Source organism: Rattus rattus, chromosome 10 (genome assembly GCF_011064425.1).
Source record: "Rattus rattus isolate New Zealand chromosome 10, Rrattus_CSIRO_v1, whole genome shotgun sequence".
NCBI classification, from domain to species: Eukaryota; Metazoa; Chordata; class Mammalia; order Rodentia; family Muridae; genus Rattus; species Rattus rattus.
The window spans coordinates 59,700,063-59,724,695 of NC_046163.1; the positions used below are offsets into that span (position 1 = coordinate 59,700,063).

Consider the following 24,633-nt stretch of genomic DNA (forward strand, 5'->3'; position numbering starts at 1 on the left):
TCGATCACACCATTGCAATTCTGGACTTTACCGACCCAGAACCCAGCTACCCAAATGAGGCCACGGTTACCTCCCTTCTGCCTGCTCTTTGCTCTCCTCCAAGTCACCACACCTGCATACTCAAAGTCCTGTCCTCTGCCTAGTCATCTCTCAGGATGTACTGTCATTTGAAGATGTTACATAAACTGGGATTCAAAGCCGCCTTTTTGAGAGCTCCCCATTTTCTGTGCCTCTCCCACGGGTAAATGAAATGTATGAGTTAGTAAATTTCTATTTGCTTTCCCTTTGTAAACCTCTCTTTTTGTCATAGAGGTCTCTTGCAAACTAAGACTCTACGAGGGCTTAAAGACTCGTTATTAATCCCTATAACCCACACACGCATTCATCAGCATGTCAACCACATTATATAAAAGTTTAGGATTTAATTTTTTAAATGATAATTATCGGTCAAAAGATTGATTAAAAATAAAATATATTTTTATACCATAAAACATTTGAAAAATCTTCCGAATTAGACAAATGTTGATAAAAAAAACAATTTAAAATTCTATGAAGATATACTTCAAATGTTAAAACATGTACTCAAGCATAATCAAGCATTTCAAACATGAAATATTCAATAGTCATTAAAAAATAACTGTGTCTATATAAGTATACATTCATTTTAAATTCATGATTTCACTTGTTGGAAAACATACCTGCTTACGTGAGAAAGCAACTTAGCTGACACGTTATAAATCAAGACAGTAAAATATTTATTTTCTAGGAAATTCTCACGTACAGCATTTTAATAATTTATTTAAAATGAGACATTTAAACCCCTTTGATGTCGTGGAGTTGAGAATAACACCTTAGACGATATATTATACTTTGTCATTCATACTTCAGAAAAATGGTGTCAGTGGGAAGCAAGTCATGGAAATCCCTTATACAGACTGCGTTCGTGTCAACAGAAAGAAAGTCTGGCAGCCCAGATCTCAGAAACATCTCAGAATGCTTCTTCATTAGTGTATATTAAGTGTTTAAAGTACAGAGTTTTCAGATGCAGAAAGAGAAACATTGCATGTTTTTCACAGTGGGTCCTAGCCCCAAATCTTGAGATTTATGGGTTTAACTTGGAGAGTCTGTAGAATTTAGGGGTGTCTCAGAGACTGGCAAAGAATGAGGGATATTGTCATTTGCTCTGCATTGCCCACTAGAACTGGGTAAGATTCTATTGAGAAGACACGTTGGTCTCAGGACACGGAGAGATCAACCTGGCACTGACTAGGGAGCTTCCTCTCTCTCTCTCTGAGCTGTCTCTCTTTCATAGTACCTGAAGTTCAGGCTTCTTCTGGGTCTATGTGTGCCTCATCAACAGTCTTACCCAGCTGTGAAACCAATGACTCTCAGTAACGACTGATGTGGCAAGATAAGCCCATGGGCACAACAGTGGCGGGGATGGTAAGGGGGTAACCAGCTGTCTTTTGATTGGTTTTAAAGTCTGTTACAGGAGCAAACTCCTGCCTGCTACTATATATCTGATCAAGAATCCATGGTTGGGGAATTGTTAATGCCCAGAGGACAACTGTCTACAATTATTTTGCTCAATGGAAGTATCAAATTGTCTTCTAACTTTGTTTCTCTCTCCCTATAGGTTAGCGCAGCTCTCAGACCTCAGGAGAGAAGTGGCTTGTGCAATGGAGGGCAGTTAGTGCAAATCCACAACCTGTCAAGATGCAGGGGGTGCCCAGCCAGCCACAAATGGACAGCCTTCTCACACCTCTTCTCCCTAAGTTTCAGGGACCATCATGGAGAGGTGGCAGAAGAGGGGACGAAAACCTCTAAGGTACAGAGGCTGGGGAGGGTGGGAGTGAAGCATTCTTTTCTGTGCATAAATCTGATGTTATGAGATGCACCCCAAACCACTGTGTACATCTAGATTCCCAGGGGACTTACTTGCTAGTCATCTTTCAGGACATTTCTTCTTGCTTCCTGGGCTGACTCATCCAAAATCCAAGTTCTATCTGCAGGATTGGAACTTTTTTTTTTCTTCATTGACCCGTTATGATACAAATTTCTAAGATGCTAATCTTTGCCGCAGAGGCACGTATTATCTATCAGTCCCTAACATTTATGGATTGACTGGGTTCCACGTGCTCCCTGTTAGGTCCCGTTGGGTTTGAAGACACTCATCGCCCTTCAGGTTTTATTTAAGGAGGCTAAGAAAGTTGGAGGTAGGGGCGAGTCTGCTTTCAACAGTGTATGTAAGCTCTTAGTAACGACGCAGAGCAACACAGAAACACTTGCTGAAGCCTCGCCTCATCCCACCGCAGCCCGGCTTCCCCTAATCCCAAGGTCAGAGGGAGCAGGATAGTGGAGGATGCCAGGGATCCTGTGAGGGGCTCAAGGCAGAGCTGTAAAGACATCCTAGCTCTGATCATTACAGTTTGGGAAATCTGCCTAAGAAGAACCCAACCAACAGGAGCCCACCACTCCCTCAACCAAGTCCCCTCACTTCCCGCTCTGGTGTGCACGAAAGGTTGGAAGCTTAGGGGCTGCGGTCGTGTCATCGCCATAGCCTTCCGCCTTCCCACTCGCTCGGGGCGCACGTGCACAAAGAGTCCCTGCCCCTCCCGCCTCCGCGCGTGGGGCGGCAAGTTTCCTACAAGAGGAGGGCGCGCACCGCGTCTCCTCCCCGGTCCCCCGCCGCCGCAGTCTCCGCCTGCGGGGAGGGCGCGCTCTGGAGCCGGCAAGGGTGGGGCGCCGCGAGGGAGGGGTCCCAGCGCCGCAATCCTCGCGGCGCCCGCGACAGCAGCAGCAGCAGCAGTAGCAGCAGCAGCAGCAGGTGGAGCCCCGCTCAGCTGCGAGCAGCACTTGGCCGGAAACCTGCGCCGCAGCCGCCCGGCTGGGAGCTGGCCATCTAGGCTGGAGCCCACGCCGTCCCGGTCCGACCCAGTTTCCCAGGCACCGGGTTACCGAAGCCGGCGGCCGGGGGGACGCGGTTGGGGCCGGGGACGGATGCATCTCAGTGCGCATAGCTGCGCTGGGAGACCCTAGCCCGGGGCGCAGGGCTAACGGGACCTGGCCCACCTCGGCCACCTAAAGACTTGTGCTCTGGGGACAGAGCAGCTGTGGGATCCGGAGCCCGGGCACCTGGCCGGGCACTGTTGAAGTCTGGGTGGCGTGCTCGCCCCACCTCTTTGCTTGGGCACGGACAGAGAGGGCTCTTTCCAGGGGACCAGACCTCCTTGCCTGGTCCTGAGTGGAGTCCTCGCACCCGATGTCTGTTGGTCTGGAGAACCTCTTTAGTTGACACCGGTCTGGAGGTGTTCTTTGTTGGTTAGGTTTCTTCTTCGGCTAGGGGAACAGTTGTCGCCAGTGACATTCTGTGCCTATGGGCGCTCCAGGTCCTGGATCTCCAGCCTTGCCGGAATCGTCCTGGCTTCGCTGACCCTCAACTCTGTCTCTGCTAGTCGTGGGTGCTCCTAGCCGTTTGTTTGTTTTTTGACGAGACTGTGCAGACTACACATCTTTCTGGCTCTCATTTGGGAAGGCACTGGTCTCCAAGGAGCGGCTTTGTGTGTGGTGGGATCAGTGGTCCTCAGCCATGGCCTTCACTTTCGCTGCTTTCTGCTACATGCTGTCCCTGGTGCTCTGCGCTGCGCTCATCTTCTTCGCTATCTGGCACGTGAGTAACCTGCAGCCGCTTCTAACTCTCATTTATTCCAAAGCCGACCCCTCCTCCTAAGCCCACCCCTCCCCCCCAAGCCCACTTCTACTTCCTCATTTCACCCGCCTTTCATACATTGCGGGCGTGGGCGGACCGTGAAGCCAGGCAGAAGTACTTGCTGGGCAGACCTTGTCCATCTTCCCTGTCTGGGGCAGGGGACACAGTTCTTGACATCCCGAGGCTAGGCAGTACCGCCCCGGGCGCCTACCTGCCTTGGCTAAATGAAGCCTCTAGCCCGTGGAGCTTCCCTGCGGGGCACATTCCTGGTGTGGCCAGGTGTCCCAGCCCGGCTAGGAGTAGTGGCTCAAAAGCCGTTCTGCCCAGCTTCCGCACCCCACCCCCCTCCTCTCTTGCCTGCAGGAGAGAAGAAGCGCTGCCGGTGTCCCAGGCAATTAGTCAAGTAACTATAACAACTAAACATTTAAAATGTCAGCATCTGTGGTGGGTTGCGTTTAGACATAATTGGAGACAAAGTGGAAACACAACCAGAGCGCCTTGTAAGAGGAAGCGAGGAGAGGCCAGGCAGTCGGGGAAGGGAAATCAAGAGAGATGAGAGTCAAGAGAGAAGAGGGAGGGTGGAAGACCAGGATACATAAGGTTCTAGGTGCTGTGGATCTGGACAAGTCCCATCATCTCCAGGGCGCAAGCTTCCACCCAGCATGGTGAGCAGACAGGTCCTAGGTCATCCATCAGGTGTGGTGTGCGGAGCGATGTGGAGCGGAGGACTCCTGAAGGGGAGTAAGGAGGAGGTGCAGGAGGTCCTCGTCTCCTGGGGACTGTGTCACATTTCACAAACCCTTGACCCCCTAGCTTCCTTCTGAAGCTGCTTAAGGGCCCCATTCTCACTCTGGGAAGGCTAAGGAGAGTCAAGGACCCAGCGCCTCACGGGCACCATTAGCAGCCTTGCCCTTCCAGCAGGGTTGGGTGATGGAGGGACCCTGAGACCAGCTCCTGGAGGCCTGGTTCTGGGGAGTCTTGGAGAGACTGTGTACAGCAAACAGGAGATGACCCAGAAGGAAGGAGATTGAGGAGCAGCTGAGAGGCCGATGTTTTGTCTGAGTGGCGTGTAGTATGAGAGCTCTAAGGGGCCAAGGAGCAGAGGGAGCGCGCCTGGGGAAGAGAAAGGGACTTCTAACCACCGGTCCCTGAAAAGAAACCCTGTAGATCACATCTAAGCTTCCACTTCTTTCTATGCTTGCGTAATCACTTGCCATTTGGTTTAGGGATGTAGAAATAAGGGAGAGGGGGTCCAATGTAGGAAGTCGGGGGCTAATGTGAAAAGTCAGTTAGATGTCATGGGATTTTGTCTGTCTTCTCTGCCCTGGATTGCTCGATCTGTTCTACTGCACACAGTAGGACTTCGAGGATGTTGGCAGTTATAAGGAAAAGAACAAAACAAAACAAAAAAACCCAGTCGCCATCTCTGGATAGGAAGAGCAGGGATTCAAGGTAGGAAGTGCTTTAACATACAGTAGAGTTCTGCTCCCAAGGAACTTTCTCAGCGTCTTTATATCTGGAAAGGCTAACACTTAGTTTGATGTTTCTCCCTGGTTTTGCTTTGTCCTGGTTTTTCCTGGTTTTCCTGGTGGCAGGCCCTGAGACTACCCATATCTCCTTCAGACTTGACAGTCCCTGCACTGGTTCCTGAAGCAGGGTGCAGTCACCAGAGAGAAGTCTCTTCTCTCCCTCAGAGTGTATGTGTGTGTGGGAGGCGGGGTATGGGGAGGGTAATACATATACTCTAGAACAAGGTGATCAAGTAGATGATTTGGGCAGTGAAGTTGAGCAAGAGACATGGGAATGACAGTTGCATGTCCTGGTGTCCCCAACTCTCTTCTCCCAATCTGACCCCTCCCAAACTACCCTCCCTATAATGAAATCAAACCCCAAGTCAGGTCCTGTTGGCATCCCTAGTGGGAGCAACAGCACAGTGACAGCAGGGTCAGTCCACTTCCTAGACTCTTCCTTCTCTGTATGAATCAAGCAATCCAACCCCCACCACAGAGATCTGGTACCTGAACGCTGAAAGGGGAACTCGGAAACAGTCTGACTTCCCGATACACATACACTGTGCTTGTGGGTTATTTGTGGAATGGTGTAATCATTTCAACCGAAAATTCAGGAGAGTTAGTCGATGGTGCATTTGCCTTCTTTCCGCCGTCTTATATTTCTACACATTTCCTGGTGAGTCATGCTGATTGCTTCGTATGTATTGGCATCCCAAGTAACAAATCAGCATTTAATAAGCAGTGGTCGAAATGCCAGTCACCCTGGGCTAAAAGAGATGCAGGGGGTGTTTGTTTCCTATTTACGTACATGTGCATACCTGCTTAAGGGGAGTAATAGAAGTTACTATTTATCCACTGTGTAGTTTGGAGGGGACCCGTCACATGTATCTATCTCTGGTTAGCCCTCCTCCCCTCCCCCACCAGCCCCTGGATATCTAGAAGCAAAGATGGATTAAGGCTGGCTAACTGCACATTTAAGCCTTGTTTGTTTGTTTTTGTTTTTTGTTTTTGTTGTTGCTTTGTTTTGTTTTGTTTTTAGACCACGGCTTTGTGTTCTTCATGCATCTTGTCTCTTACACACCAGGGCATCATTTAGTCCCCACAGATGACTTCTTACATGTGAAGAAACTATGGCTCTGAAACTTGTCCAAGCTTGTGCTCTAGTGTGTGTTAGGCTTGGGATTTGAACTGAGTCTGTGAGACTCTTATGGTCAAATCCCTGCCCCAGCTGTAATCACTGGCTCTGGATTATTGATTTAACGATAGTTTCTTCTCCAAACATTCCTTTCTATGTAAGGGAGATATTTAGAGTTAGACTTTCTGATTGGAAGATAGCAAGGCTCAGGGTATTAACATTTAGTCCACCCTGGCCTGGGACTCACGCTCATCCTAACTTTGTCTCCAAAGCGCTAGGCCTGCAGACATTTAGTACACCCACACCCAGCTCTATGCGTTCCTCTTTAAAAGAAGAGCCTCTGTTTCACCCTCTTACAAACTAGACTTTACTTATAAAAGCAAAGGGATACAGATTCATTTCCAAAAAGTTTGAAAAGCAACAATATGCAATGAGAAAACCACCACCCACCTTTCTGTCCATAAAAGATTGGATTGGGTGGGGTGTGTGTGTGTGCACACGTGTGCGTGCATTTTAAAAGCTTTGCGTGGATGTTTAGAAGGGAAAAATCTCACAAGTGTTCTGAGCAGTTCACTCTGTGGAGTGATGTCTGTTTCCAGCCAGTCTGAGATGAACAGTGTTTACTCACAATTCAGAATCCTTTCTGCTCCAGCTTGGCCGAGGCTCTTTGCAGACGGTCTCATTATGTAAACACAGATGAGGCCGTTCTTTGAAAAGATCAAAGATGCATTACTGTTTATTTCAGGCTTTTAGTTTTCCAGGTTTTTTTCATATTTATCCATCCATATATTTATGTGTCTGTTTGTCCACCCACCCATCCATCCATCCATCCATCCATCCATCCATCCATCCATCTATCCACCCACCCATCCATCCATCCACCCATCCACCCATCTACCCATCCATCTATCCGTCCATCTGTCTGTCCATTTGTCCGTCTATCTATCTATCTATCTATCTATCTATCTATCTATCTATCTATCTATCTATCTATCTATCTATCTATCTATCTATCTACATTGGTGTTTTGCCTGCATATATGTCTGTGTGAGGGTGTCAGATCCCCTGAAGGTGTAGTTACAAACAATTGTGAGCTGCCATGTGGGTCCTGGGAATTTAACCTTCTCCTGGAAGAGCAGCCAGTGCTCTTAACTGCTGAGCTATCTTTCTGTTACCATTTTTCACGTTTTTAATATCTAGTTCCTCTGAACTTCAGTAATTAACAAATAAAATTAGTTCCTAGTGAAGCTCTCTAGAAAGACTTGATGTATCACCCCCTCTTGAAATGGATTTGGGCTCATGGTGACATTTGCCCTTGGAGTTTGAACGGACTTCACAGGCAGTAATGAGTACCAGTCTGCGGAGGGGCAAATTTTCCTAGACAAAGCACCTTCATTTCTGAACCTTTCAGCCAGTTCTAGCCTGTTTCAGACCAGCCACTAGGAATAGATATCAGTTTCTCCAGTTACCCAACCATAATAAATAAATAAATAAATAAATAAATAAAATAAAATAAAATAAAAAAATAAAAAAAGAAAGAAAAAGAAAAAAGAAAGGGGAGAGGGGTGTTTTGTGAAACAGAACACTTGGGGCTCACTGTAACCTTTTCCCCAGAGACCCTCTTTGACCTGCTCTGAGCTGAGGGCAAACATGAGCACTTTCCAGGGCTTCTCTGGCTAACACTGCTGGTCTGTTTGGATCAAGCCATCCTTCTGCATCCAGGGTAAGGCACCTGCAGCAGTCGCCTGTCCTTTCCATCCCCTGCCTCCCCACGGTCTCTCTCCATCTCTGCAGAAAGAGAAGAACCTTTTCTGTCCATCCTTGTTCTCCACAGCTGAGGATGATTCTGGGGGCTCAGAGACGCCTTATCATCTTCACAGCAGATTCTCCAGCTCTTTCACCTGGTCCACTTCTGGCTGCTCTTGGAGACCATGCCCTAGGTAGCAAGGGAACAGGCGTCCTTTGTGAACCGTGGTGCTTTGGAAGTTGGAGAACTACAACTGATGCTAAGAAGACCAACCCTTTCGGGAGGCTCGTGACCGGTCATACTAGTGGGGGGCGGTCTTCCCACAGGAGATGGAAAGCACTGATGAACTTGGGGGGTGGTTCTTCCTGTCTGCTGTGGTATTTGTTTCTTGTTTTAGCTTGTGGTGAGTGCTGGCTGGCCCACTCCCAAAGACAGTCTTGTCACCATTGTATCTTCATCAATCATGTTGTAAGGATAGAGGAAGGGACAGAACTCGAGGCTCTGGAAACAAGCCCGTGCTGGCTGGCAGAGCTTCCTCAGTCGCTGATGTTTCCAGACTTCCTAAGGTGAGATGTGGCAGAGCCACAGTCTCCCCTGACTCCCCAGTCTCTGAAGGAAGGCAGGTGAAGCTGCGTGGTCTCGTCATGGGTGTTTCTACTTGTACCAAACCTGACACCACACTTGGCTTTACTTTCCTCCTGTTCCCTCCGGCCGCTGCATTCTGTTCTGTGCTGTGCATTCCTGTGGCTCTGTGCTTTATTCTCTGGACCTGTTTTCTCCTACCAATATCCTTTTCAGAAGGAGAGAAGCGTCTCATTTTCCCACCATTGTGCTGTCTGGACAGCATCCTCTCCACCCTTTGCTGTCACTGTCATCTGCCTCTGTGGGCCACTCCCTGAAGGACCCACCAAGGATTGGATGTAGTTGTGGACACTTCCTCACTGACTTACGTTGTGGTCGGTCACCTGACCTCCTGTCAGAGACTACCTCTGCCTGTCACTCCAGGCAGCCCTGGCCCTCTTGCTTCCACTCTGCCTGGGATCCCTGCTTTGACTGTAGCTTCCCCTTTCCTCAGGGCCTTGCCCCTTGAGGACATGATTCTCTTTAAGCTCATCCATCTCTTGGCTCATCTGTGTACATCTCCTTTATGTGACTGCGTTACCTTTGTGATGGGTGCCCTCTATTTAGTGACAATTTCGGAGTTTTGGTTTCTTTGAAAAACACAGAAATAGTATGGGGATGTGTTTCCTTTTCAATCAGGTATGGGATGTGGGACTACCTCAGCTTGACCACAGAGGCTGACTACGATTTGCCTCGTGCTCTATTAGGGGTGAGATTTTTGCCAGTTGCAGATGGTCTCTGCGATTGTGTGACATTTGGAATTCTGGGGGTTTTCAGAGGGAATGAAAATGCTAGGACCCTGAGAAGTGTGTGTGTGTGGGGTTGGTTGTTGTTGGTAGTGGTTTGTTACGTAGTTGTGTGCAAAGAAGAAACAAGAAGAAATCAGATATCCTGATTAAACTTAAGGAAGCCAATCCCCCTAATCAGCAGGAAGTAGTCTAGTTCTGGGCAAGGTTTGATTTGTTTTTCCTGAGAGCATTGTATCCCATCAAAACTGGCCTTCTGGGTTTTCGTCTCACCCGACTGAATCTATAGGATGATGTCATTATGCAGGTGAAGGCAGGTACAGGATAGGACAAGGCCTGTCATTGGATGAGAAGGAAGAATGGGCGGGAGAAAAGTTTGAGAGAGGAGGAGACTGTAATGAGAGGGAAGCAGCCGAGAGAACATGGAGGCCGATGATAAGATTCCTCTGCACATTTACAAGTTGTTATGACTATTCTTAAGGGATGGATGTGTACAGGATTTTATGTGTCTAGATGAACAAACTATATCTTACCTAGGTGGGCAGTTTATATCCTTATCAACTGGTTGTAAATTAATTGTGTGGATATATTGTACCTTGAGCATTGAACACATAAATCTGGTTGTTGGGTTCCAGTTTGCTGAGTAATGATTTCGCTGGGTAGTTGGGAGTGTGGACAGAGTCTGTGACAGGAAGCCGTGATAGGCTATAGAATGCTTGGGGCTAGCGTGGCGGGGGCCATGCTAGCATGGCCTGTGGAATGAGATGATAACAGGTGCGGTGACAACTGGCCAAGGGGACAGTGTGTGAACGCAGTAACAGAGAAACAGCTGGAGCACGCGGATCTACACGGAGTGGGAACTCGAGGGACTAGGCTGTGCGCCCTTTTTATATTATACCGCGACATGAATCCATATGCTGCAACCCTCCCAGAGTGAGTTCCAATAGCGGAGAGGATCTCTGCGTGCCATCTCCAGAAGAAAACCCTTCCTGGCCTCTCTTACCCACAAAGCTTAGCAGCCTTCCAAAGCTAAGTCCAGATAATGGTTTCACCCCATTTGACACTGTCCGCTCCAGTCAGTTCCCAAATGGGCTCGTTTGCTTCCCTGGAAGGCTGTCTACTCATCCCATTCCCTGTTGGACTGGCTGAATTCCACTCTCACATTTCCCGAAAAGACTCCACTGCCCCTTGTTTATTTCCCCTGTCCCCCTTATACCCCAAGGTTCCGCTGGCCTACAGGTCCTTGGGGACTGGAACAGCTCCCGTTTGTGTGGCTTCAATATCCAGGCCATGGGTGGCGTGATGATTAGAGTAGTTACTGCAGAACAAGTCAGTTCAGCATCTGGCTAATTTACTGGCCAGCCAAGCTTGACAAACTCTGCCTTGACGAATAGTTTCCTAGACCTATAACAGTCTTATAGATGGTTTCTAAAATTATACATTCCTGGACCTGCAGGAGGCATCTCAGGTCTGGCGGCTCTGGCTGAGAGGGAAGGTTCCCTATTGTTCTATTGCTGTGAAGAGAGAACTCACAGAAGGGCAACTCACAGAAGGCATTTAATTAGGGGCTTGATTACAGTTTTGGAGGGTTAGTCATGTCCATCGTGACGGGAAGCATGGCATCACACAGGCATGAGGCTGGAGCAATAGCTGAGAGCTTACATCTGATCTAGAAGCACAAGGGAGGGAGAGAGTGAGGCTGGACCTGGCACGAGCTTTTGAAATCTCAAAGCCCCCAACCCCCTCAGTGACACATCTTCTTCAACAAGGCCATACCTCATTCATAATCCTTGACCTGTCCACCTGCTGGGAACCAGACATTCAAATATGTGGATGCTGGGGCCCATCCTTGTTAAAATCACCACAGTGGTGAACTTCAGTCCAGTATCTCTAGGCAGAGGGGAGATGCTCAAAGGGCCAAGGCAGGGGGGTGAAGGTGAGTTTCACCTTGCTGGATGGAGGCTCAACAATGATCTTATCAGGCGACTTCAGCCCAGGAGGTTGCATTCGGGGCACTGTATCGCCATTGCAGGGGCTGATGCTGGTGTTAGATAGAAGTCCCACTGGGTAGCTGGGACTTGTGTGTTTGTATGATGAGATGTGTCATGTGGTACATGCTGAGCCCAGAGCAGGATGTCAAGTCTCTTCCTCTACTGCCTTGACATAGGGTCTCTTACTAAACTAAAAACTTGCACTTTTGGCTAGGCTGGGTGGTCAGTGAGCTCTTAGGATTGGCCTATTTCCACTTCTCAGTGGTGGGATTACAGGCATGCATAGCCATGCCTGTTGTTGTTGTTGTTGTTGTTGTTATTATTATTATTATTATTATTATTATTATTATTATTAAGGTAGGTCCTATGGATTCAAACTCAGGTCCTTATACTTGCAAAGCAAATATTCTTACTCATCGAGCCATCTCACCAGACCCTGTGATTACCCATCTCTCTTAGGGTTTTACTGCTATGAACAGACACCATGACCAAGGCAAGTCTTATAAAGGACAACATTTAGTTGGGGCTGGCTTACAGGTTCAGAGGTTCAGTCCATTATCATCAAGGCAGGAGCATGGCAGCATCCAGGCAGGCACGGTGCAGGAGGAGCTGAGAGTTCTACATCTTCATCTGAAGGCTGCTAGGAGAAGGCTGGCTTCCAGGCAGCTAGGATGAGGGTCTTAAGCCCATACCCACAGTGACACACCCACTCCAACAGGGCCACACCTCCTAATAGGGCCACTTCCTGGGCCAAACATATACAAACCATCTCACCATTGAAATTTTATTACATTTATTATGTGTGTATATTGTGCATGTATGTGCATATGTACACAGCCACAGTACATGCATGGGGGTCAGAGGACAACTTGTGGGAGTCACTGTCATCTCTTTCTACTGTGTGGGTCTTAGAAATCATACTTCAGGCTGTCAGGCTTGGTGGCGAGTGCCTCATCCTGCTATGCCATCTTTCCAGTCCCCATGAGACCCATTTTTGATCATAATTATGAAATACGCAGTTCCCTCACCACTCGGCAACCAGATGTAGATAATCTCCTTGTGGCTTGGGGGGGCAGATATTAAATTCCAGCTGATGTCTTTGCAGTTCAGGTTGCTTCTTATGGTGGCTGACGGGACTTTAGAGAGGAAACTGAATTCTTCTGAGTAGAAGATGCACCAAGTGAGTCCTGCTCCAGACAGGAAAGACAGGGAAGCTGTGTCCATGCATCCAACCTCAGATCTAGGAGGGGAGGGGGCTAAGGCAGCTGCTGCTGGAGGGGGGGCATCATTCGTGTCCAGTGTCTGAATCTTCATGGGTGACCGAGACTTCTGAATGCTTAATAGCACTGGGAGTCTGATTAAATCCCATAAAGGTCATGAAAATTCCCAAGTGCACAATTAAATCCTGAGTTGGTCTCTGAATACCAATGTAGAACTTAATGATGAGGCTGGCAAATATTTTTTAATTTAGCATAGAAAGAGAGGCAAACACAAGGCTTTCTTACATGTGCTAAAACGAAGCTGAAACGAAAAGGATGAGAAAGGCATCCAAATCAAGAGTGGGCTGATAGACTGAAACGGGGCCACCAGCATTTTTGCATGCACGGTGTGGTACTGGCGATGGTTAAGTGTCAGCTTGATTAAAACTAGAAGCACCTGGGAGGAGAGTCTAAATGAAGAACCGTCAACATGGGGTTGGCCTGTGGACCTGTCTATGAAGGATTGCCTTAATTAACTTAATCAATATGGAAAGATCCAGCCCACCGTGGGCGGCACCATTTCCTAGGCACAGTTCCTGAACTGTTTAAAAGAGTGGAGAAATAGCTGAGTACAAGCAAGCAAGCAAGCATGTATATATCCTCCTGTGCTCTCACAATCATGAATGTAACAGGGTCAAGCTTTTTGAAATTCTTTCCTTGATTTCCCCACAATGATGAATGGCCACCTGGAATTGTAAGCTGGCACAAACATCCCCCCCTTCCCAAAGTTGCTTTATATCAGGATGTTTCATCACAGCAACAGAAAGGAAACTCAGAACAGCGTTGTAGGCATTAAAAACCATGAGAGGCTTGGTTAGATGATCCTGCAGCAGGGAATGGGGTTGAAGACTCAGCTTAAGCTCTTTATGCGCTGTAGGAAGATACTGGGCATTGTCGACATCTGCCGACCTTTGACCTTTGAGCTTAGCCTCTCACTAGTCACCATCTCAGGGTCCCAGCACCAAAGCTAGACTGTTGACCCTTGAATATGGTTATTTATTACTCTTGCCACAAGGAAAAAATCATGTCCTCCTGGATCTAAATTCTCCATGTTCTTTTCTACTGTATGCCTCTGTTCCCATTTTTTTTTTAACCGTTCTTCACTTCGGTCTGTCGCCTGCTCCCATGACATGACAAACTTGGGAGGCTCATTTGTGCCTGTGTGTGTGTGCCCGCACATGTACAAACACTCTTGTGTGTGCATATATTTTCATGTGTGAACGTGTGCCTTGGCTTCTCAGCAGATGTAGAAGCTGACCACAACAACATGCTTACAGTCTCGCTGAGAGGTTTAAGGAACACGTTGGATGCATGTTGAGTGCATGGCTGACGGGGGGTGGCTCTCAGACGGCTGACAGGAATAAGTACCCTCTGGGAGCTTCATTTGACCCGTGAAACCAGAGGCTTATGCATTTTCTCATTTGAAGAAGAGGAGCCGAAGCTTTGGGGATCGTGGTGACCCCTGCAAGGCTCTGCCAAGCAGGTGGCCCTGCTGGGTAGTGTGTACAGAGGACGAGCACGGCACACATTGGGATGTTCCTGCATCTTCCCTGTGCCTGGAAGAGGAATCACGGTATGGAGCTGGCCGCTTCCTTCTGTCTCCAGGACTTGTGCACAGTGTACCTGTTTGGTACAGAGTTCAGGAGCCCAGATACCATTGCCTGAGAGAATGGTTTCTCCAAGCCTCCCTGTTACCTCAGGACTCGGCACCTCTCTCTCTCTCTCTCTCTCTCTCTCTCTCTCTCTCTCTCTCTCTCTCTCTCCTCCCTCCCCTCTCTCTCTCTCCTCTACAAAGGCATTTCACATATTCTTCTCATAAGCATTACAGATACTCCAAGTCTCCACATTACCAACATCACATTGCTCTCTTTTTTCTCGTTAGTGTATGATCTCACTTTCAGGTGGGAGGGCTGGAAGTTTGGCTAGGGTGAGGAGGGCCTTGCCACTTCACAAGCTCAGAGGAAGCCGTGAAAGAGGCACGGGTAGGAAGGTGGCCAGCTGGCTTGCCCCTACAGCTTTCTGCCTGTTCATATTCTCCTGGCTGCCCAGGGTGGACAGCATACATGCAGCTCAGAGGGGCACGGGAAGAGTGGGAGAGCAGCTGACTGGCAGAGGAAGGGTGCGGGATGGCTCCTGGTGAGGAAGGCACAGCTCACAGCCCTCTGAGTGAGGAGTTCCTTAGCCCAATCTGCTCTGCAGGGCCTCCGAGGCTTCCTTAACTACCTGGCTCTGAGGCCAGTGTCTTAGAATAAGAAGTTGGACTGGGGATTGTGGTAGAATATCTGAACCATAAAATGATCCTTGAAAGTATAGTCTTGGCAGAGTGTCTTTGTGACATTTGCCAGGCCCTGAGTTCAGTTCTTGGCAGCAGAAAAACAACCGCAAACAAGAAAAACACAATTAGCCCACTGTAGCTAAAGGCTTGACTATGGCCTCGATCCATTCAGGCACATGGAGGTCAGGAGCTGGCTACTTCCTTCCTTCTCTAGAACTTGTGCAAACGCCAGTCAAATGAGTACTGGATTGAACTGGCTTCTGCCCAGATGTCGGTTAATTGGTCTTGTGCATGGCTAGAATCAGCCCTGCTCCCCAGGTTGCCTGTTTCCTTTAGTTCTGTCCTGCATCTACCCTTTAACTAAATGTCCCCTATTACCCACGAGAGAGAAAGGGGTCTCATTAGGCCTGCAGTTTCTGCTCTGGGGTCTGTAGAGCTTCTCTCACATCTTTAAAATTTGATTTTTTTTTTATTGTGGTACAATACAGAAGACAGTTATTGTTTTAACTGTTTTAACCCTTAGACCCTTCCTAAGTGCATGGAGTGTATTTTGTACCCGTCCACCACCCAACTCTAGAACTTCACCTCTAGACTGAAACCCACCAGTCAAATAGCCCCCCCCCCCATTCCCCTTAGTCCTGGCATCTGCCTCTCCACTTCCTATGATGTATATATTTTCTTCATTTAAGTAAGGTATCTTATATAAATTGAGCATGCACCATTTTTCCTTTTGGCCTGGCTTGTTTCACTTAGCACATCTTTAAGGCCCATCCAGGAGATGGCATATATCACAATCATGATATATTATTAGATCTCATAATGTTCCATTAGATGTACGTGCTATAGGTTACGTATCCATTCATCTATCAGTGTACAGTTGGCGGGATGCTGAATCTTGGTTGTTGACTGGATTGAGAGATGCCTAGAGAATGGGTGAGGGACACTCTGGGTGTGGCTGTGAGGGCATTTCCAGATACGACTGGCACATAGGTAGGAAACTCTAAAGACTCACCTTGAATGTGAGTGGCCCCATCTAGTAGGCTGGGACGTGGACTGTGTGAGGCAACTAATAAATTCCTTCTTGTAATCATGTACGCTCTTGGTTTAGGTCCTCTGGAGAACCCTGACTAATCCTCTTGACTTACTCCGTCTTGTCATTGTAAATGACACTGCTGTGAACACAGTATGCAGATGTCTGCCCAAGACTGCTACCAGTTCTCCCGTGTAAATACCAGAAGCAGAACTCCATGATCATATGATATTTTGTGGTTCTTCTAATCTTATGTAGAGAAATTTTCTGAGTCATCTTTTCTGTACTAACTCTCTGCTATTCCTTGATCCTCTGGCCCCTGCCAGGTACCACTGAAGTTAATCATACTTGTTACTGGGACCAAATGCCTAAGAGAAACCATTTAAGGACCCAAAGAGTTCTTTTGCTGACTTAAGAGTCTATCACGGCAGGGAGAGAGTGGTGGAGCAGAATAGGTCTCATCAGTGCAGCCAGGAAACAGAGAAGAGAGAGGGGTCTAAGACTTATCCCATAAGAAGAAACTTCCAATAGCCTAATTCCTTCAGCTAGGCCCAACTTCCCAGAGTTTCCAGAACTTTCCAAACTAACATCACTAGCGACCAGGCTTCCAACAGTGGACCTCTGGGACATCCCAGATGTGTACACTGAAATACTTGGCTGGTTTTATTGTAGTCTGCACCATTTCTTCCAGGGGATTCTATCAGGAAGAGATTGCCAGTGTTTCCCATGACTTTAGGGCTGAGAACATTTAGGGCTGTATAGGAACTGACAAGTACGTCTGCTATTAGGAGATAAAAAGGGTATCTTGCAAAAAAAAATTTTGTAGTTCATTAAAACCTGATTTGCATTTTTTTATCTCGAGTCACTACAGAGGTGCAGCCTGCCCTTGGGGTGAAAGGGGTGGGCCAGGCAGGCAGCCTTATCTGGCCTGTAAGGGAGCTGAGAACTCACACTTTCACTGTGGGGGCCTATGCTGTGCATGGCAGTGGAAATGGGCATAGGACATCTGTCAGTTCACTGGTGACAACTGGAGGCTAGTTGTATTTTCTAGGTTTTTTGTTTGTTTAAATTCTGCCTGGAGAATTAAACACTAAAGTGTGTGTGCTTTCAGCCAGATTCATTAAAAGATATAGTTAGGGGCTGGAGAGATGGCTTAGTGGTGGAGAGAGCTTGCTACTCTTGCAGAGGACCTGGGTTCAATTTTAGGCACCTACGTGGTACCTCACAAGCATCTATAATTACAATACCCAGAGATCTGACACCCTCCTCTGGCTTCTCTAGGCCTCGGGCATTCATGTGCTGTACAGACATACATGCAGGCAAAACACCCATTCATTGAAAAAAAAAAAAAAGGAAAACGAATCCCTACCTCATTATCACCAAAAAAGTCACAGCTGCGCAAGTCTCATGCTGATGCAGACACCTGTCTTGTAGGCGATACTTTGTTCTCTTTCCTGTAGCAGAGCGAGGGGAGGAACTGTCCAGGAGGCTACACTGGTGTAGTTGGCAGAGTGTGGTTGAATGTTCTAGCTGGACCCTGAACCTGTGGCTGAGGGCTCCTAACTCCGTTACCCACCCTCCTACGGAGTGCCAGCAGCCAGGAGCCACACTTAGGAGACTGTCTGGCCAGGGGGAGCCAGAGCTGATGACCCTTTGAAGGTCTGTAAAAGCCACAGACAGTGTGTTTAAGATAGGCTCTGACTGACCCATTGGTTCCCTTTCTCCCGGTCTTTCTCTCTCTCATAGAGAAAAGCCACAGGCAGGCTCCTCATGGGCCTTCTTCATTCATTGGCTTCCCATTCATATGCTTTGCAGGTACAGCTGCCACTTACATTGTTTACATTGTATCCAGCAGCAGGCAGGTAGAGCTCAGCTCCTCACCACTCCCCTGCAGGGGCTCTGGGGAGGTTGCTTCAGAAGTCTGTGGTTGTTGTAATGGTCCTAGAACAGGGGACTCCAGTTCCCTCCGCCATCCCAGCCCCCACCTCCGTGCCTCGGTTTTATTTGTCCGCTCTTCCTCCCTCTTGGCTCCTTTCTCCATTGCTCTTGGGTTCCTTTTATTTCTTCTCTGCATGTGCCTCAGATCTCCTGAAGACTGCACAGTGTCGCTTAGCCCAGCTGGTAGGTTCCAGGGCTGGGAAGTAAGCTGCCACCACCTCCCACCTCCATGATGTCTGGAACCGTGGGCTGACATTTCCAGAGCATCAGTCTTCAGCATATTTTCTGGTTCTCTGTTCACATGGTCCATTTTGACTTTAGGATCCATTTCTCCTGCTGGGGAAAAGTGCAGGGGAGGAGAAGGGAGTCTTGGCACCAGCTCCTTTTTTTCTTCCTCATTGGCAACTGATTCATGAACTCTAAAAAAAGAGTTGATAGCAACATGGCTGGCTAGCAGTGGCATCCCAGATGGCCCCCTGTATAATAGAGACATTTGTATCTTGGCTAAAGAACTATTTAAATGTGTTCTGCAAACCTGACTAGGAAAAGGAATTAGTAACTTCTCTGAAGGAGTGTGGCTAGGGAGGGGTTAAATGATGATCTAGTTCTGGCAGGATGAGGAAATAGAACTTGAGAAGTCTTGAGAGTCAGGATGGGGGGCATAGATTGTGAGGGTACCACTCTACTTCATGGGTGTCCCAGGATACCAGGAGAGAGGTCCAGTATGAACCTGTGCATGTGGACAACATGCTACATGTCTGGTTGCTGTTGTCTGTTTCGTAAACTGCTTCACAGTGTTTCCAGACAGACCAGGACCCCACAGGACCAATTTGGAATTGTTGTGTAGATGGTCGCATTTCCCAGTTCTGTGGTCACATTCTATTCCAGCGACTCTGCAGGCTGCCTAAAATCTGGAACAGATATTTGTTATCCTTATTGTCACAGGTCATTGTAGGTCATTGGGTGAAGCAGGGGCCCTTCATTTGATGGGGGGGGGGTGTGTGTTTCTGGATTGCCATGGCAACAAACTGGTGCTGGGGGCTCACAAGGATGGAGCAAGAGAAAAGGCTGGGAAGTTTTTCTGTCTGTATGTTTATCTGTCTGTCTGTCTGTATGCATGCATGCCTGCCAGCCTGCTTCCCCCGTTCTATTTAAATAAGGTCTTTCAATTGAGCCCTGACTATCCTAGAACTTGCTCTATAGACCAGGCTGGCCTCTCTGCCTTCTCAGGGCTGGGAATAAAGACCTACATACACCACCACTCCTAGTTCAGGAACGAATTCTTAAGCCCTGCTGAGATGGAGTGTGTTGGATGGTGGGCAGGGTGAGATGGTCTCTGAGAGATTGGGATCATTATCTGAGGACAGGACAGGGCTGGAATCGATGTGCTGTCACTTGAAGCCACTCCTTCATTGCTGGGCTGAGACTGATCCCAGACTACTTTTTCTTGGAGGTTCTGGAAACCGATTGGGAATTGAGCAGAGGCCAGCATCACATATGTGCTGACTGGAGAAAAGTCTGGTGTTTGGTCTTGACACGGTTTTCTCTCATTGGTTGGCAGTTTTAGACATAAAGTCGTGGCCTAGAAAGGGGCCAGCAGCTGACAGGCTGTGCGCTCTCAGCAAACCTCCCCCAATCTCATGCAGCCCCCACACCTCCCAAGTCTCCATCTCCTTGTTTATGAGGTACAGGACCTGGAGGAGGAAACCTGAGACCCACCAGTTCTGGGTTCCACCATTCTTCCCCCACACGCTGCCAGGGTCCTTTGTTTCCTTCCTCAGTTTTTCTGGTCTTTCTTATAGTCTCAGGTTCTGTGAAGTGGTGTATCATTAAGGTTCGTGGAAATCAGTCTAAAGAGGGATTTCTGGAAAGGAGCTGGTACTCACTGAATGGAGAAAACAATCTTGAGAACCAGCATTAAAGTGCGGAATGACCAGCTTTGGCTCTCTGCTCTGGTGTCTGTCTCTGTCTCTGTCTCTGTCTCTGTCTCTGTCTCTGTCTCTGTCTCTGTCTCTGTCTCTCTCTCTCTCTCTCTCTCTCTCTCTCTCTCTCTCTCTCTCTCCCTAGGAGATCTTGTATATGATACCTTTGACTAAGCATGAGTTTCAGGCACAATGGAAGGACCTGGGTCACTGTCCCTCTAGGACTGTGCTAAAGGAGAGGGAACAGAGAGAATTCCACAGAGTTCAGACCATAGGGAAAATGTTTTATAAGGGTGGGGGACCAGAAATGCCAATATGCACTGCCTGGTCACTTAGCCTCTCATCTTGCCCATGCTCAAGAAAAACAAGCATCTCTCTAAAACCAGAATTGCTATCACGTCGTCACAGAGCCTTGAATGCCTTGCCTTCCTGTGAGCTGGGAGCAAAGACCTTATTTAGCTTGGGTTTTTCAGCTCGATGAGGCCGGCCGTCTGTGGTCTGGCCAGCAAGACTGACTCACTGTGCTGACAGCCCTGAATGTGTCCCTCCCCCAGGTGATGGCTGTCCACCAGCTCTTAGCAAAGGGCCGCCTTCTCCTCATCAGCACTCTGAGGCCCAGGAGGCAGCAGCATGCTTTTGTCAATCATCATTCCCCACCCCTGAGGCTACACAGCCAGCACCTGAGCAAAGCTCCTTGGATAGAAGGAATGGCAGCAAGTGTAAATCAAGAGTGAGGAAAAAGGAGTCCCTGGGCTTGGGCTTAGGGAGATTGGCTTAATATAAGGAACTGAGTTCGATCCCACAGCACACATAAACAAGCTAGGTAGGGTGGTACGTGCTTGTAACTCCAGAGTAGCAGAGGTAACAGAGGCAAAGGTAAGCAGATCCCTTGAGTTGGCTGACCGATCAACCTAGCCTAGTGGGTGAGCCCAGGCTAGGGAGAGACCGGATGGTGCCTGGGCAGTGATTGGCCTCCTACACATTCCTGTGCACACACTGAGTGGTTCTTCCCTTGACTCTGCTCCTGACCCACCATGGCCCCGTGAACCTGTGCTGAGAAGTCCCCTGCTACACACAGCCAGCCAGGCAGGACCCTGTCTGTGTCACTTGATATGACAGTCACATCCCCAGCAGTGTCCTCGCTTGTGGGACTGGAGAACTGGCAACTTTCTCTGTATACAGAGTACGTGGTTTGGCTCTGTGAATGGGAGGTTGGCATGGTTCACCTCTTCAGGGGAACTGTGATTCTGTCTCAGAGCTGTGGGCTGCCTGGCTCTTCTGATAAAAGCAGTTTTGCTCGCCATGCTGGGATGGTTACACAGGGGTCAGAGGAGGAAGTGAAAGCCACCAGAGAAATGGCTGTGGCTATGGCATTGCCAGTTAGAAGTAAGTTCTTTAAGGAAGACGGTGAATGCAGGGTCTAGAACTCATGTTGATCCAGATGCCATGGGACAGCCCGGCTGGCTGTTGTTCACACGCATGCGTGCCCCGCCCAAGCCGTGCGAAAAGCTTCGCTGCCGACTGACCTGCTTCCTCGTTTAAAGATTTCCTCCTTCTATTAACACACTAATCACCACATTTGTGCAAGAGGAGCAAGCAAGCAGCTGTGTAGTCCTCCAAACCCTCAGGGCAGTGAGAGGGCTTGGGTTTGCAGCTAAGCCAGGAGCAGTGTGACTACCTTGTTGCTAAGAGTGCATGCACTTCATCCTGGCTGACAGTGCTGTCCTGTGGTGGACGTTGGGGGGTGGGGGGAAGGTTGGGTTTCTTCTCTGCTGTTCTGAATCCAGACTGGATTTTCCTTCCCATTTGAAACTGAGAGTCCTTTAACCCCAGTGGCAAGGTGACATGGCCAAAGCCACAGCTGTGGGAAGCAAACCCCAGAGGGAGTTCTTAGTCCCCTATGTACCAGATTCATGGTCTGTAAGTGCTTTACAGCAGCGTAAGTCAAGAATATGGTCACGTGTCCTTGGTCCTTTCAGCTGCGTGTGCAAGGAAGTCACAACTGGATTTGGCGAATTAGCTTGTTTTCTAGATGGGATAAAAAGGAATGTGTTAATTAAATAAGAAGTACATAGTGGCAATCCCAGAACTATTATGATAAACTTAAGACTAGCCTGAACTACATAGCAAGACTTTCAAAACAAAACCAAAAACATCAAACAAACAAACAAACAAAAAGCCCAAAAACAAAGTATCAAGAGGGGCTGGGGAGATGGCTCTGTGGGCAGAGAGCTTGCTGTATAAACATCAGGAACTGAGTTCAGATCCTCAGAGTCCATGCGAGGCTCCAGAGACGGTGATGTACACCTCTAACCCAGCACTGGGCAGTAGACACGGGTGGATCCTAAAGGTTCCCTGGGCAGCCAGTCTACCAGTCTAGCCGGTGAGCTCCAGTTTCCGTGAGAGAGCCTGTCTCAGGAAATAGGGCGGAGAGTGGACCCGACATTGACCTCTAGTCTAAGCACACACACACTCGCACGCTCGTGCACATACACACATGCACACGCACATACACAGAGAGAATTATATAATTCATATAATATTAGCCCAATCCCCATATTTTAAATATCGCACAGCCCTGAGGAAAGTGTTGGAGGGTCTTGAATGTTTCATATATATAAATTTATATATTATCCTCTATCATCTATCAATCAGTCTGTTAACAGTCTATCATACTTCATACCACCTCTCTATCATCCATCCATCTTTCTGTCACCTATCATCCACTTATCTTTATTTGTCTACCTGTCTATCTACCTAGTCACGTATGAGTTAGCATTCATACTTAGGAGATTATCTTGTCCCCTTAGGAGCAGGCATGTGAACACAAACCCTAACCCAGAGTTATGCTGCACTTGGGAGCCTAGCTCAGAACCACCACTGACCAACAGTCCCTCCCTCCCCTCCCTGGCTTGCCTTTTCTTCAATTATCACGCAAGACAAGACACTTGTTCCCCGAGCTTTGCATTGGTCGTCCCCCGCTCCTCCACTTTGACACAGTCTTTGTGTAAAGTGTGAAGGCCATGTATTTTCAGGTGTGAGTTATCCCACCACTGCAAACCATTGTGGGAGCCACACCCTTTCTCTCTGTGGTGGCGTCATCCATTCCGTAGAGTCTTAGTGGCCACGAGGCTGGGCCAGGTTATAACTGGGTGTCCCCAAGTGGTGACTGAGGTCTTATTGCTTGAATTGTCTGCTTACTGTCACTACCGTCTCAGCCAATAGGGACAAAGCACTTCCAATATCTGGCCTCTGTGCTCCTCTAGCTATCTCCACTTTGCCAGTGGCATCTGCCACCCCTGTCTGCAGAGAACTGTCATATCTGCTTTTCAGACGGGCAGGTCAGAAAGAAATAGAAATTAAGCAAGTAGCGTTTCCTGTTTATAGTCTCCAGGATAGAAACCCTGCTTGGCTGTTCCCCATCTAACAATACAGGAGAGAAAAGGCTCACATTGTGAGATTCAGAAACAGGTCCATGGGAAGGTGTGGGCAGCCTGCAGAGCAAGGATATCCTGCAGTTTAGACTCCAAAGCAGCCTTTAGGGGTCTTAGCCATCTGTCTAGGTGATACCCAGCCCCTGAGAGGCGTCCCAGGTAAGACACTTTGGAGTGTGGGCACAGGACTCTGGTGAAGAGTTAAGAGCAGTCAGAGATTCCCAGGCGCAGAGGACATGGGCAGGCTTTGGCTCAGATCATGTTGCTTGGTTTCTCTCTTTTGTCTCTTCTTCTTTTCAGCATCTTCCTGGGTCTTATTTTCCTGCCCTGTAAGGAAGAGGTTGCAGGGGTAGCGGCTTGCCGTCTCCCCTCTCCCACCCCTGGCATTGTCTCTCAGAGGCTTCCGAGGGTGCAGGGCCTACTGGGCATGCATTGCTTAGGAAGCTTCTGAAGTGCTGGCCCTGTCCATCATTCTGGCATTGTGTCTCTGTGAGCGGTGTTCTGTCATTCTCCTTCTAAGACCCTGCATCAAGTGACGTCCATCCTGTCACCACTCCTCTTCCCCTCAGTTGACTCGAACACCTGGTCCTCCCAAAGAGTCCCTGCTTCCATGTTCCCCCCTCTGGGAAGGCCCTGATGATTCTGCCTCTCACATCCAGGATTCCTGTTTGATTCCTGTTTGCTTAAGGTGCTGCATACCTCCCTCAACAGGCAGGGAGCCCTCCTGCGTTTCCTAGGAAACGGACTCCCTGGTTGGGGGTGAGCGGTGAATTCTTTTCTTCATTAAGAAGGAGACTCCTTGGGCTGGAGAGATGGCTCAGCAGTTAAGAGCACCGACTGCTCTTCCAGAGGTCCTGAGTTCGAATCCTAGCAACCACGTGGTGGCTCACAACCATCTGCAATGGGATCTGATGCCCTCTTCTGGTGTGTCTGAAGACAGCTACAGTATACTCATATATATAAAATAAATAAATAAATCTTAAAAGATAAAATAAAAAAGGAGACGTCTGTATCACTCCTCTCATCCCTTCTCTGAAGGCAGGGACCCAAGGGCTCCAGAAAGGCTGTTACCCTTCTGGTAGCCCTCTGTGGGAACTTGGGAGCTGTTGCCCTGAGGGTTCCGTTTACACCTCCCTGGATGCTGATGGAATTCAGACCTGTGTGGGCTCCCCATATCGTCCATCCATAGCAATGGATGTCTTGGCACCTTCCATTCTCTCTTGCTTACACTTGAGTGTGTAAGTATGTAAGGCTACCCAAGGCTCGTGGCAGTTGTGTGTCAGTGTGTAAGGGTACACGAGACTTGTGGCAGTTG

At 48.4% G+C, this 24,633-nt stretch overlaps 1 protein-coding gene across 2 annotated transcripts in view; it reads left to right on the top strand.

Moving 5' to 3' along the window:
* The first annotated feature begins 2,601 nt into the window (after positions 1-2,601).
* Cnih3 (cornichon family AMPA receptor auxiliary protein 3) overlaps positions 2,602-24,633 on the top strand; it is a 107,320-nt gene continuing 85,288 nt past the window's right edge. Inside the window, exon 1 of one of the 2 annotated variants that reach the window (XM_032915263.1) lies at positions 2,602-3,670. In XM_032915263.1, coding sequence (XP_032771154.1) covers positions 3,590-3,670 — 81 coding nt within the window. In that variant the 5' untranslated portion in view covers positions 2,602-3,589. The remainder of the gene's footprint in view (positions 3,671-24,633) is intronic. The other variant, XM_032915262.1, reaches the window with a different exon arrangement.